General features: G+C 41.0%; 2 protein-coding genes and 3 non-coding genes across 6 annotated transcripts in view; all 5 read right to left on the reverse strand.

The window, feature by feature from the left end:
• Positions 1-3,212, reverse strand: part of MSH4 (mutS homolog 4) — a 114,621-nt gene extending 111,409 nt beyond the window's left edge. The window contains exon 1 of the mRNA XM_015142713.3: positions 2,868-3,212. Coding sequence (XP_014998199.2) covers positions 2,868-3,108 — 241 coding nt within the window. The 5' untranslated portion in view covers positions 3,109-3,212. The remainder of the gene's footprint in view (positions 1-2,867) is intronic.
• A 2,099-nt stretch (positions 3,213-5,311) lies between these two features.
• On the reverse strand, positions 5,312-14,321 carry RABGGTB (Rab geranylgeranyltransferase subunit beta). Of its 2 annotated transcripts, NM_001261560.2 has the most exon segments (9): positions 5,645-5,892; positions 6,168-6,317; positions 8,119-8,244; positions 8,843-8,953; positions 9,083-9,135; positions 10,496-10,601; positions 11,182-11,379; positions 12,957-13,064; positions 14,288-14,321. In NM_001261560.2, coding segments are annotated over 9 exon segments (996 nt in total). In that variant the 5' UTR covers positions 14,291-14,321; the 3' UTR covers positions 5,645-5,751.
• Positions 10,991-11,063, reverse strand: LOC114675076 (small nucleolar RNA SNORD45). Its single transcript, XR_003726177.1, has one exon. It is a non-coding gene; the product is annotated as a small nucleolar RNA SNORD45 (small nucleolar RNA).
• LOC114675074 (small nucleolar RNA SNORD45) lies at positions 12,589-12,672 on the reverse strand. Its single transcript, XR_003726175.1, has one exon. It is a non-coding gene; the product is annotated as a small nucleolar RNA SNORD45 (small nucleolar RNA).
• On the reverse strand, positions 13,400-13,478 carry LOC114675075 (small nucleolar RNA SNORD45). Its single transcript, XR_003726176.1, has one exon. It is a non-coding gene; the product is annotated as a small nucleolar RNA SNORD45 (small nucleolar RNA).
• Positions 14,322-14,994: the final 673 nt, after the last annotated feature.

Raw genomic sequence — 14,994 nt, forward strand, 5'->3', positions numbered from 1 at the left:
CATTCACTTGTCTTAATTCTCCTCCTACTTCCTTGACCTCTATTTTGCTATATAATCTTCATATTCCCCGCTCTGGTCCCAACATACTGGTAACTTTCAAATCCATATTTCCCTCAAGTTTCTCTCTTCTTAGCCCTAGTTTCCTATATTCAATTATTTTAATATAAATATATGGATATCCCACAGGCTCTTCACACTCAGCATGTCCATAGCAGAACTCATCATCTTCCCTCTAAAAGTTGCTTTGCCTACAAAATTCCCAGTATCAGAAACTACTACTACCATCTATCCAGTCATCAAAACCAGAGACCTCGTGTTGAACATGGGGGTCTCTGGGCAAAATTTGTCTCCCAGATCTAATTCTCACAACTATATCTACATCCAAGTTTATCTACATAGATCACTCTCCTGCTCTAGCCAAGCAAAATTATTTGCAGTTTTACATGAATCTTCTTTTCCTTTGCATGTGTTTTTCTCAAGAATGCACTCCAGCTTCTCTCCTCTTTCCCTTTGGCTGGCATTCTTCTTTGTACTTATTCTTCAAGACCAGTTCAAGGTGCACTTACTCTGTTAAACGTCTTTTCCCACTTTTGTCCCCATACTTTAATTATAAATACCTCAAAAATTGTAAATACCTCAAATACAGTTATCTCTTAAATGTGTATTTGTTGATTTTTAAGTCTGTCTTCTCTACTGAACCTTAAGTTCCTTGAGAGCGCAGATTATTTTCCCCAGCTGCTAACATAATTTGGACCTTTGTTCACCTATTTGGGCCTTGGTTCTACCTGTAAAACAGGAACAAAAAAATCTACTCTGCAGAATTATTGTGAGGATCAAAGATACCATCTGCCTAGTAAGAAGCCAGAACAAAGAAGGTATATATAAATTAGTGAATGTTATCATTACTGATAAAATAAGTGGGTGACAAAGCATCTGATGAAGAGAGGGATTAGATTGACAATGTGAACATGCATGTTGCTTTAGAGGAATTGCAAGTAGCTCAGCTTTGTTAGAAAGCAGGATAAATATTAAGAAATGATGGGGGATAAATCTGTAAAGATGAGACACTGATCCTAATTGCTTTGGCTATCCTTCAAAAGAGTTTGATCTTTTACCTGCAGATACAGGTCTACTGATTCAAGTGGCAAGGGACATGAGAAAATCATTTTCAACATAAGTAAGTGGTACAGTAAGTAAGCTAGAAGGACGGCAGAACACTTAGGAGTTTGAGGGCTAGGTGCAGTGGCTCACACCTGTAATCCCAGCATTTTGGGAGGCTGAGGCAGGAGGATCGCTTGAGCCTAGAAGTTCGAGACCAGTCTGGGCAATGTAGGAAGACACTGTCTCTATAAAAAAAATTTTAAAAATTGCCGTCTGTAGGGGCATACACCTTGGTCCCAGCTACTCGGGAGGCTGAGGTGGGAGGATCACTTAAGCCCAGGAATTTGAGGCTGCAGTGAGTCATGATCATGCCACTGCACTCCAGCCTGTGCAACAGAGCAAGACTCTGTCTCAAAAAAAAAAAAAAAAAAAAAAAAAAAAGCAGAGAGGAATTTCATTAATCGTATAGTGAGTTTGAGGTATCCATTAGTCCATCAATAAAAACTTCAGAAGACAGTCTGAAATAAGTCTGGAGTGTAGATGAGATCTGAGTTGTGGAGTTATTCACATCTAGGTAGAAGTGGCCTAGGAAGAAAAAAGCTTTAATGACACGCCCATAATTTGGGAAGAAAGGTGAGCATAGCAATTCTCTAGGAGGTAGCAGAAAAACAGGGGCAGGTGGAATCAAGGAAGCCAAATTAAGAGAGTTTAAGAGAAGACCAGTCAAATAGGCCAGGCAGTGGTGGCTCATGCCTGTAATCCCGATGCTTGGGGAGAGCAAGGCAGGAGGAGCACTTGAGGCCAGGAGTTTGAGACCAGCCTGGGCAACATAGCGAGACTGTTTCTAAAAATAAAGAAATTAAGAACATTAAATGCAGCAGAAAGGTCACATGAGATGAACTGAAAAATGACCACTGGAGTTGGTATTTGTTACTTTACCATTGTGTTGCAATCGTGTGTGAAAAATGGTGATGCTTTGTCATGAATAGAGACTAGTAAAATAATAAATGATTTGAAGGACATGCATCTTTTTTGTTTGTTTGTTTTGAGTCAGGGTCTCACTGTGTCACCCAGGCTGAAATGCAGTGGCGCGATCTCGGCTCACGGCAGCCTCGACTTCCTGGACTCGCCATCCTCCCACCTCAGCCTCCTGAGTAGCTAGGACCACAGTCATGCGCCACCACACCCAGATAATTTTTGTATTTTTAGTAGAGATGGGGGATGGGGTTGGAAGGTTCACCATGTTGGCCAGGCTGGTGTAGAAAGAACTCCCGGCCTCAAGTGATCCGTCCATCTCGGCTTCCCAAAGTGTTGGGATTACAGGCGTCAGCCACCGCCCAGCCCACATCTTTTAATACTAAACATATTATTTTCCTGAATTAGATGAAATGTTCAATTTATTCTATTTTATCCCACCCTAGCAGGATTTGGAGAATTAAATTCAGCAGTCAAAGATCAGCTCACCACTTCTATCAGCAAACTCACGCACAAACTGTCATTTGTCAGACACTCTGAGGGACGTTATGTGGGATACTTCAGCCTTCCTCAGAACTGAGCCATCCACAATCAAGGTCTTGCAATAGAACCAATTTGAAAAGTCAAGGCTTCTAATCACCCAGACCAAACTCCCAGGGCACTCTGATCTCACGCCCCAACCAAACCACAACTGAACTTCACTGTGGTAACCACCACGCACGTGTCCCTGAGCCTCCATGAACTGCCGGCCTCTAGCCTCAAGGACACTCCTCCACCCAACCACTCCTTGCCTTGAGCTGGCCGGGAGCCTGGCGCGGGGCAGGGGAGGCTGCTGCTGCTGCTCCGGTCGCCCGCGGCTCCTGACGTGCCGGGAGGGGTGGATGCAGAGGCCACCTGGCCTGAAGGGCGGCTCTGAGGAGTCTCCTGGAGTCTGAAATTGTAGCGGGGACCCTGTGGTGAGCGGGTTTCTCCCGACGACGGGGAAACCGCCGGGGCAGAAGGCGAGGCTGATGAGATCTCAGGCCTCAGCATCCTCCCAAACCTTCCCTGACCCGAGAAGTGTGAGGTTTCTGAGCACCCCCTCGAGTAGCCCAACTACGGAAGATGCGCAGCTGGAAAGGGCGGGAGAACTGCGCGCCGACGAACTAAGCTGCACTGCGCAGGCGCCTGCAGCCTCAGCTTTCCACATGGATTCACGTGCTTCAGGTCTACGACCCTGCTTCCAGCAGTTCCCAAACCCATCCCTTTCCACATGAACCTCACTGGAACCTCCTCAGCCTGCAGGTATCAGACTGACCAGAATTCTGCAAGGCCCATGAATTACCACCCAATTTGTTAGCCCCATTATTATCACAGCACCCAATCTCCCTTATTGCAAAATGATACAGGCATTTCCCACACATCCAAGCACACTAGCTTATCTTGAAATGTAGAAACCACCAAACACAGTACACCCAGTGCCTTTGACACAATGAGAACGTGTAATGCTCACACAGTATAACTCACCTAAAGTTTATCTTGTGACCAAATATAGGAAAGATCTGGTTATATTATCACAAGACAGTGTGCACATGGCCGTGTGCATAGTAGAGTAGGAAACAGGGACAGACTAACTGGGTAAGATCTCTCAGTTAACAGTTCCCCATCCACCAATTTCTAGTACTGTGGTTTCTAACATATAAATCAGTTAATAGCATACTAGAAGTTCAAACTCCAGCTTTGCAATGGTGACCTTTAGAAAATTCCTTAAATAGGCCGGGCGCGGTGGCTCAAGCCTGTAATCCCAGCACTTTGGGAGGCCGAGACGGGTGGATCACGAGGTCAGGAGATCGAGACCATCCTGGCTAACCCGGTGAAACCCCGTCTCTACTAAAAATACAAAAAACTAGCCGGGCGAGGTGGCGGGTGCCTGTAGTCCCAGCTACTCGGGAGGCTGAGGCAGGAGAATGGCGTGAACCTGGGAGGCGGAGCTTGCAGTGAGCTGAGATCCGGCCACTGCACTCCAGCCTGGGTGACAGAGCGAGACCCCGTCTCAAAAAAAAAAAAAAAAAAAAAAAAAAGAAAATTCCTTAAATAAGGCCAATAGTACCAACTTACCAGAGATCCGTGAATTAACCATGATGCAATTATCTGGATACTGTCATATAGAAGTTATTAGAAGACATTTACACCACTACTGAAATCCTGTCACTGTTGAGTATCTCAATAAACCAGTTATGCACAGCAGTTTACCCACATGCAATGGCAACAGTCCTTAAGAACGTCTCTGTTCTTGGAATAATTATTGCACAGGGTATTCCAAACATACTTGAGAAAATCTCAATTTCCATAAAAAAACCTTATTTTCAGATTGGGAACGGTGGCTCCTGCCTGTAATCCCAGCACTTTGGGAGACTGAGGCCAGAGGATCACTTCACCTCAGGAGACCAGCCTGGGGAAGACACTGCCTGCCCCCAAAATTAAAATATCAGCTGGACATAGTGGGAATGGTGACAGGTGCCTGTAGTCCCTGGTACTCAAGAGGTTGAGGTGGAAGGACTGCTTGAGCCCAGGAGTTTAAGGTTGCAGTGAGCTGTGACTGTACTACACCCCAGCCTGGGGAACAAAGGAAGACCCTGTCTCTAAAAAATAAAATTTAAAAACAGAGAATACCTCATTTTCACCAAAACTGTAAACCCCCAAAGAGTAATTGTGCCCATTTTAGGCAGGGCGTGGTGGCTCATGCCTGTAATCCCAGCACTTAGGGAGGCCGAGGCGGGCGGATCACGAAGTCAGGAGATTGAGACCAGCCGACCAGCATGGTGAAACCCCAACTCTACTAAAATAACAAAAAAATTAGCCAGAAATGGTGGTGTGAGGCTGTAGTCCCAGCTACTCGGGAGGCTGAGGCAGAATTGCTTGAACCAGGCAGGGAGAGGTTGCAGCAAGCCGAGATCGTGCTGCTGCACTCCAGCCTGCGCAACAGACTGTCTCAAAAAAAAAAAAAAAAAAAAAAGTGAATTGTACCCATTTTAGCTTTTTAAGAAAAAGATAGGTGCAAAAAAATACTGTGGCGACCATCAACTCAACTGTTAGTGTTTCCTTATTTGAAGGTAACCCCTTCCTTGGGTAATTCTGATATATAAAATGCTAAAAAATATGTACAGTCCGAATCACAACCCCATTTTAAGATGGTAGACTGCCATTTAACCTAAGTCTGTGACTAATTCAGAATAACCATATTCAAACCTATGAATCATTTCCAAATTTCAACAACCATTTATTTTGTGCATCATTTAATTCATGTATGGGTTCTATCCACTTTCATCAGTTAACATTCTTGTTGACAAACCATTTTACATCAACTTGCTATAGAACACATGAAAGGTATACATGGGAGAAAAATCAAGTAGAAACCTAGAGTTCTTCTACATTAGCTCAGTTATTGAACATAAATAACAGACACAAAAGTATACACAAAAAACTGTAGTCAGAATAACAGGACTTCAGAATAAAGAGCAGAAAATAAAATACAGGTCTTTATTTTACAATATGTATAATTATATAATTTATTAAAATTAATTTAACACAATGTACAAAATATTAACAGTATTCATTTTTAGATTTAATAAGCACTTCAAATACAGAAATGTTAAAATGGCAAAACTATACTATGCAGCTTTCACTTTAATGAATCTAGCTCACTAGCTCAGGCTGAACATTCACTCTCTGAAGCACTTCTTCAGGCATGCAAAAGACAGGATTAACAGGTTTAATCTGTTCTTCTCCCAAAAGTGACAATCCAGCAATTCCAAATAAGGTATGAAAAGGATCCACCTATTTAAAAAAGAATTTATATACAGATTACAAAATGAAAACTTCTTTAACTTCAAATCATTAATACCTGACCTTTACCATATACTAATTTTGTTAGCAACAGGCGACAAGAAATTTCTGTAAGATTGTTCTATATCCTTCATACATTCTACGAGAAATAGAAAAAAACACTGCTTTCAAAGCAACACTTGGAATACCACCCTGGAAATCCATGGAACCATGAAGGAATGCGACACTAAAATAATTTATACAAATATGTCAGAAATATTACTTGCCATATCTCCTGGCCTGTCTGCAAATCCCCCCGTTTCTTCATCTTGACATGCTAAAATGAAATTACGTAGTTTCTCTCTATCAATCCAATGAAGTCTTCCAATTATCTTTAGGGAAGCCAGGACCCACCATGAATAGCATACATCTGGTAACTAGGAGGGAAAAAAGTTGCCACAATTTCATTCTCTTTTATTTCCCTAATTTTGAGAACAATTTAAAAGTGGATTAAGTCTCACTCTCAAGTAATCTGATGTTCTAAGTGTCAAACCATGTGGAGGGACGAAATCCAGGGATATACTGACATGTAGGGTATGAAATACTTGCTTAGAATGAAAGATAATCAATTAATGGGTAAGAAGAGACCAAACTCCAATTCATAGGTAACCATGCTAAATATCTCAGTACTCACTGATAAGCGTGCATCTACCTTGTTTCTATCTGCAACAAATGCCTAACTCAGCCCCTTAACCAAGAAGCTAGTAGTATAATCATGAAATCCATGGGTACAGTTCTGTTTTTCTACCAGCACTGTCCAGGTGGGTACACACCTGCTTAAAATTCAACTAAACTCTAGCTCTTCAAAATATGGTGACATAAGTCTGTAAGGAAGAAAATCCCACCCAAGGCTGCATTTTAATGAGATCCTTGAATAACGCATAGACCCATTAGAAGCTGCCCTAGATCGTGAGCAAATGCAGGCCCAGGCACGGCCACCCATTTTTCTGTTGACAGTTCCTCAAGTTTTTTATTCCACTCTGTTGTAGACAGCAACTGTGGGTGTTTCTCTGCCCATTGTCACTCAGAAAAACTGAGGTTTAAAAATAAAAATACAGGCTGAGCACGGTGGCTCATGCCTGTACTCCCAGCACTTTGGGAGGCTTAGGAGGGTGGATCACCTGAGGTCAGGGGTTTGAGACCAGCCTGACTAACATGATGAAACCCCATCTCTACTAAAAATACAAAATTAGATGGGCGTGGTGGCGCACGCCTGTAATCCCAGCTACTGTACCACCACGTCCCATTCAGAGGGCACAGCAAGCTACAATCCTTGAGTCAAATCTAGACTATAGTGTAGGAACACATTTTACATTTGTAAATCATTTAAAAATAGTCCTGGGTCAGGCGCAGTGGCTCACGCCTGTAATCCCAGCACTCTGGAAGGCTGAGTCAGGCGGATCACAAAGTCAGGAGTTCGAGACCAGCCTGGCCAATATGGTGAAACCCCGTCCCTAATAAAAGTACAAAAATTAGCTGTGCGCCTGTAGTCCCAGCTGCTCGGGAGGCTGAGGCAGGAGAACTGCTTGAACCTGGGAGGCGGAGGTTGCAGTGAACTGAGATGGCGCCACTTCACTCCAGCCTGAGCAACAGAGCAAGATTCCATCTCAAAAAAAAAAAAAAAAAAAAAAAAAAATCTGACATATGAAATAAGTATATCTGTCCATAATAATTTTAACTGGAACAGTCATACCCATTCATTTCTTACCACTTATGGCTGCACTTGCTCTACAGGAAAATCACATAGTTGCAAATGAGTATTCACTGTTTGTCCCTTACAGACCTGATATAGGGACCTATCATGTGGAGGAAAATTTAATAATATCCTCTCTCCAAACTAAATTATCTGGGTATTCCTTAAATAAGAAGACTGTAAACAAAAATTCTGTAGCCTAATTTTTTAAAAATCCAATTTGCCAAAACCAACTGTCCTTAAACATGGAGATTCCTGTGCAAGACTGTCTGGAAATGGACATCAGGATCAATGAGTATTTCAACTCACGGGGCTCTACTTTTGCCAAGGGGAGTCTTTTAGTAGGACGCATTACTGAAAATTTGCAAGAGGGAAAGTTAATAAATAAGCTCATGGCCAATTTACAATATTGAAATAGGCAAGACAAAGCTGCAGCATTCACTCAAGGTTCTAAAGTCAGCAGAACAGAGCTTATCAAACAATACCTTCTCTGGCCTTCCATTGAGCCCGCCTGAAGGTAACTGTCGTTCACAAAGCCACCAGCCAAGTAAATCAGAATTTACTTGATGCAACTGACTTGTAATAGCCAGAAATCCTGTGCAACAATAGATCTAAAATTACAGACATAAAGTATATGTGTATAATAATTCCTTGACAGTAAAAGTGATAAAACTACTCAAATTATTAAAACACCACTTTATATTTTAAGGTTTTCTTCTCGATCTGACACTAAAATTCCAAACACGTATTAATACCACTTATCTGAACAAATCCAAGCATAGTGTTACTAGTATGCAATTCTGTACTGAAATATTACTGTCAAAATTTCTTCATGGTTAGTAAATCGCAGCCATTCACATATTCAATGTTCTCTGACACAAGAAAGGAGGTTCATCATTTATCTCAGGGCAGAAAGAAAAATGTGTGTGTTTTTTTTATCTGTATGGTTAGTGAAAAATTAGTGGAAAAAAATGTGTTTTGGTGCTTACAAACCTACTTATGTTTGCTTAGGTCAGAGGGATCCACTGACAGAGAAAGGTATATAGTATATAAAGCAAAGCAATGAAAGCAACTAAGCAATTCTTAAGATGCCATATTACAGTCATTAACTTTATGTGTATTTGACAAACACCAAAATAACCCATTTTCCTATTTTACTACACTTGCTTCCAAAATGACAATAAATTTTCATCTGTGTTAATAAATTACCTGCCCAGCATGGGATTCAGAACCTGGTCTGCAACCAAATCCACCATCAAAGTTCATACAGGATAAAACAAATTCAATTGCCTTTTCCACATTAATAGCATCAAGCTTCCCCTACAAACAGAAAACAAACAAACAAACAAATACCTGTTAAATTCCAGAGTATTCAGCAGATCAGACAAAAAAAAAAAAAAAATCCAGAGCATTCATGAACTTTAATCATTTCAAATATTCACAGCTTACCAACAAAGCCAAAGTTGCCACCGCACAAAAAGAGAATCTTGTATCAATTTCTCCTACAATAAAAAGAGATCAAATCAAGGCAGGTGTTACCAAATCATACATGAGTCATCTAAAAACAAACTCTGCACAACTACTACTTTAAATTGAGTTCAAGCTTTACTTTTTTTTACCCTGAAGTAAAAACTTTAGGGTAGTCAGGAAGAAAGCTAAATCTGAAGTGCCTTTACTTCCCAAGAAAATTCCTTTGTCAAAAATAACAGCAAATTGACCAGGCACAGTAGCTCTTGCCTATAATCCCAACACTTTGGGAGGCTGATGTGGGAGAATCACTTGAGCCTAGGAGTTTGAGACTAGCCTAGGCAACATAGCAGGACCCCATCTTTACAAAAAACTTTTTAAAAAAATTAGCTGGGCTGGGCACTGTGGCTCAGGCCTGAAATCCCAGCACTTTTGGCGGCCGAGGCAGGAGGATCACATGAGGCCAGAAGACCCCATCTCTACTAAAAATACAAAAGCCAGCCAGGTGTTGTGGTGCATGTCTCAGCTACTCTGGAGGCTGAGGCAGGAGAACTGCTTGAGCTTGGGAGGAGGAGGTTGCAGTGAGCCAAGATTGCACCACTGCACTCCAGCCTGGGCAACAAAGCTCTGCAACCCCAGCAACTCTGCCTCCTCCCACCAAAAAATAAACAAACAAACAAACAAATAGCTGCCTGTGATGGTATGAGCCTATACAGTCCCAGCTACTCAGGAGGCTGAGGCCTGAGGATCATGAGCGTGGACTGTCAAGGCTGCAGTGGGCAGTAACCGCACCACTGCACTCCAGCCTGGACAGAGCAAGACCCTGCCACAAAAAAGTCACAGCAAATTATCTTAAGCTGCTTAAAGAATGCCCAGAAAGAGAAGAAAACTAATAGAACCAAAAGTATTAGGCAATTTCTAATAATGCAATAAACTTACCCTACCTTATAAAAGCAGATTTTTCACATCCCATGAAGCAGCTGGTCTCTCTGGCCTGCACTGTTTTCATCCCTAAAGCAGAGATTATCTACATTTATCAAATACAATTCTATTCCCTCCCTCCACTCAAATATTCAGCAAGTTTGTAAAGTTTTTTTAAAATTTTTTTCCCTTTCCAGCAAGTAGTTTTTAAAAAACTTTACAAAGCCACCAAATATTGGGGAAAAAAAATTCCACCTACCTTATCTTTTAGACTGGCCCCCTCTGTTCCAGTGCTCCTGTATGCTGATATAACTACCACAGTGCATGCTGGAAGTTCCAGCAGACCATTAACTCCAGTTAGACCAGCTGCTTAGTGGGACCTGAAAAGATGAAAAACTTATAAACTGGTTACTAGCAAAACCAGTACACTTTAATATTGGTATTTTGGGTAGAATGGACTAAATCTGACATTACCCCAAATATCTCCAGCAAAAGAACCATCTTCTTTCTGTAGACCTTTAACATATTCCACAACTTTATTTACGTCGATAACATTAATACTGTCATACAGTGTAAGAATCTGCAATAAAGACAAGTATTAGGTAAATACCCCTTTCAGGTTTATTCTAATCTTATGCTCAACTCTTTTTAAGTTGCCAAGCGCTCCTTTTGTCTCTGTATATAGCCTTTTCTCAAATATGCAGACTCTCCTATTATTCAATAAAATTACAGATATTATCAAAACCCAAATCTTTAAAGTATAATTTTTCTACATATAAACTTTAACTTGGCATTCCAAGATACTCAAATGTACTAACTCACATACACAAAGTCCTGATCTTCCCATCTCAGCACCCAGCACCAGAAAGACTTTAAACCAGGTAGATGTTCACTAATACCAAAATCAAACAGATCCACTTAGCTATTTAACAGTATTTACACATACTGAAGATAAAAATTTTACCCTGCAAGGTCTCAGTGTAATTTTAGAAACTCACATCAACTTTGGATTCAGCTAATACATGCCATTACATCATTGACCTTGTAGGACAGCTTCACTTGTAACAAAACTTTTTGACCAAATCCTAATAGTTTCAATTTCCAACTCTGAAGTAAGAGAACACACTATCAAGATCATTGCAATTTTAATTAGTATTTACCTGGACAGCACTAAGAGTGTATAAAAGATGAGGATCATGTCCGATACTAGCACTTATTCCACCACATTCGTGTTGACAAGACTTAATAAATGCCAGAATCTCTTCTCTATTCATGCGATGAAGTTGTCCCATGAGATCCATTACTGTCAGACCCCAATAGATGCCACTCATTCTTAAATACTCAGACATACAGTATTCCTAAAATAATACACAATTCTTAAATGTGTCAGTTTGAACTGAAAACAGGTTATAAAGAGATCAAACACAAAGGTAACTTATTAGCCATGCTGCTATTTTTACCTCTCCTGACCTTAATGGCACTAATCAGTATTGAGTTTAAAATTTGTGCCGCTCAACGTTAGAGGCCATCTTCAGACACAACTATTAATCACAAAAAAAACAATTATCTGAGAAGCACAGGATTAGTTCATCTATGGCTGACAATACAAACAGGGCTTTAGTTTCTCCCATGAGCCAAAGACAGAAAAGCATCTACCTTTTTCATCAGTGAAGTTCAGGGACAGTATTTCTTTCCGAGTACCTATACCATATTTATCGGACATCTATTTTAATGTGGACTCTGTACAAAACTTACTATTAGGAAATTATATAACTTCATGAAAAATCAAAATGCCGTAAACATTCTAAAGATGTCTACGCCCAGATAAAACAGTGGCTAATCAATGATAGATGAAAATTAGTATTAGGATTCCAGAAACAAATTTTTCCCACACTCAACAATGCATTACATTTTAAGAAGTTTTGTGGCTGGGTGGTGGCTCCTGCCTGTAATCCCAGCACTTTGGGAAGCTGGGGCAGACAGATCACTTGAGGTCAGGAGTTTGAGACCACTCTGGTCAACATAGCAAAACTCTGTCTCTACCAAAAATACAAAAACTAGCTGGGCGTGGTAGAATGCGCCTGTAATCCCAGCTATTCAGGTGGCTGACTTAAGCCCAGGAGGTGGAGGTTGCAGTGAACCCAGATCGCACCACTGTCCTCCAGTCTGGGCAACAAAGTGAGGTTACACCTCCCAAAAGGAAAAAAAAAAAAAAAGTTTTTTTTAACAGGTGGTACATCTTAATTTGCTACTAACCCAAATTCAGGGCATAGATAGCAGATAAAGGCAGAAACGAGTCCAGCCCCATCCATATGGCCTTAACTCCATGATTGCTACTAGAGTATTTTCAACGTTGCTACTAGAGTATTTTCAAGGTTATGGGAACCTAACACTTAAGTAAAAAATTAATACATACATCCCACAAATAGGTAGATAAGCTTAAGACAACTGAGTTTGGATACTACAGGGAAAAACATTTACTCTTAACTGAGTTGTTTACTACTTTTTGCTAAGATCGTCCCAGAGAGTTTTCCTTGAAATTTAAAAATTTAAGGTAAAACCTTTTCAAGGTCTCAGAGTAATTCTAGAGCTAAAGTGTTATTACACATCAGCAATAGATTCAGATAATACATGCCAAAACATCATTGACCTTGAAAGTATTACTTCTAACTACAAAAAGGGAAACCCGTTTTGTACCTCAAACCCTTATCTACTTTGGCAAGCCCTCTCAGTATAGGTGAATACTGCGATTCTAATAAGCCCACAATCTCAGACGTCCAAAGCACACTTAACTGAAGTTCAAAGGCACAGGAAATCCTCAGTTCTCTGCATGGAGTTGGATGCCATTTTAAGACATAAAATATAAATACTGTATCACCGCTTATGACTGTCACACTTCTTTAAAATAAACTTTCCAACATAAAATCATACATACATAATCATCTTTCTTTGAGCCATAGGATGCGATATAATCTGCATGTTTCTCCAATAATAGGGTGTCTGGTGCATCTGACTTGATAATAACATCCTTCTGTGGAGTGCCCTTTCAAAATAAAAAAGCAGTAATCTATCAATGTTTACCTCTACAATGTTCTTCTGCCCCACAGCACAGATTCAACATACATCTCAATTTTCACTTCGTTTAATCTTGTAATAGGAAAATGTTCCATTTAAAAATTGTAACTAGGGAGGCTGAGGTAGAAGATCGCTTGAGGCCAGGAAATTAAGGCTGCAGTGAACTGAGGTCGTACTACTGCACTCCATCCTGGGCGACGGGAGACCCTGACTCAAAAACAAAACAAACAAACAAAAATTCTATCTAACAAAAAAGAACTTAAGTCATTCGAGCTCCATCTTAGTCACGATTCAGGTAATCTTCAGGTCTCAGAGTAATTCTAGAGCTAAAGTATTAATAATCAACTTTAGATTCAGAATACATGCCAGCTCATCATTGACCCAAAAAATTACCACCAGCATTGCTTCTTGTTCACTTTTCATTCAAAAAGGTAAGTAAAAAATAAACACCATAGAATATCAAAGCTTATCATTTCAGGACAATTTACGGTTTACATGTGGCAGAGAGCATATATACATATTTTTTTATCTAACTGGCCCTTAATTTGCAAGCGAATTTTTGCTTATCAAATGCAGGTTTCAAAGCACCTTCTAAATACCCCAAAAGTTGTTCAAATGTATTAAATAAGTAGTTCCTTTAGCTCCATCTTCTCCACCTTTAATCCGAGTCTCTGTATTTGCAGAAGTCCCCATGTGATGTGGCTCTAGTTCTTTTCGTATCTTTATCTTCCTCATTGAGAGTACACAGTAGTCATAATAATAGGTCATGAAGATTACCGGAAGTGATTAAGTACCGAATTTTCCTCTGATCCCACTAAAAATCTTAAAGCGAGACCACATCACTAACGATTTTAAAGAAATTTTTGATATCCCCCCTCCAAAAAAAAAAAAAAAGCCACCAATCAGCCCCAGCTTTTTAGAGGGTTTAAGAAATCGGGCTGCTCAACTCTAACAGGCCCTCCCTACAGAAGGCCTGGATAAAATCAGAAGCGGCATTGCCCGCGAGGTCTGCAAAAAATGCTGAGTAATATTTCACACTCAAAAAATCTTCAAGGCCTGTGTCTTAATCATTCTCCAGCACCAGGAAACCAATCCTAAGGTGACCAGTGTGCTTAACCCTACTCAACCCTACCCTACCCTACCCTGTCTGCTACCAACCCATCAGGACAGCTGCGGTTGACTCACACTTACCATGTCTAACAGGGAAAAGAGAGAGCAGGGTCAGTTCCTGGGTATACTTAGGAGCCCGGCGCCTGCGCAGATGCGCCACTCAGGCCCCCATGGCGCTCCGATATAGCTGACCACACTTTCGCCTGCAAGGCAGAACAGATCCACGGCTGCCGTAGGACCCCACTGATGGCTCATAGGTGTCTTCACTGCCTGCGTTCAAAGTCCCGCGACCATATTCTTGTCCCAAAGTCCCTCCGATTTGTCCAGAAACAGTTTTAAATAATATTTAAATATTTGAGTTGCTTTTAAGAAATCATTTGTTCCTGTTGGACGTGGTGGCTCACTCCTGTAATCCCAGCACTTTGGGAAGCCGGACAGCAGGATTGCTTGAGCCTGGAAGTGTAACCACCCAATATTGGGGTTCACTCTGCCTGCTGCTGACGGGGAGCCCATTTATCAAGACAGGGGAATTGCAATGGAGAAAGAGTAATTCATGCAGAGCCGGCTGTGCAGGAGACTGGAGTTTTATTCTTACTCAGTCTCCCCTACTAGTCATCAGAGTTTTTAAAGATAATTTGGCGAGTAGGGGCTTGGGAAGTAGGGAGTGCTGATGGGTCAGGTTAAAGATGGACTCATAGTGGGTAGAAGTGAGTTTTTCTTGCTGTTTTCTGTTCCTGGGTAGGATGGCAGAACTGATTGGGCCAAATTACCAATCTGGGTGGTTTCAG

Source organism: Macaca mulatta, chromosome 1, assembly GCF_049350105.2.
Source record: "Macaca mulatta isolate MMU2019108-1 chromosome 1, T2T-MMU8v2.0, whole genome shotgun sequence".
Lineage (NCBI taxonomy): Eukaryota > Metazoa > Chordata > Mammalia > Primates > Cercopithecidae > Macaca > Macaca mulatta.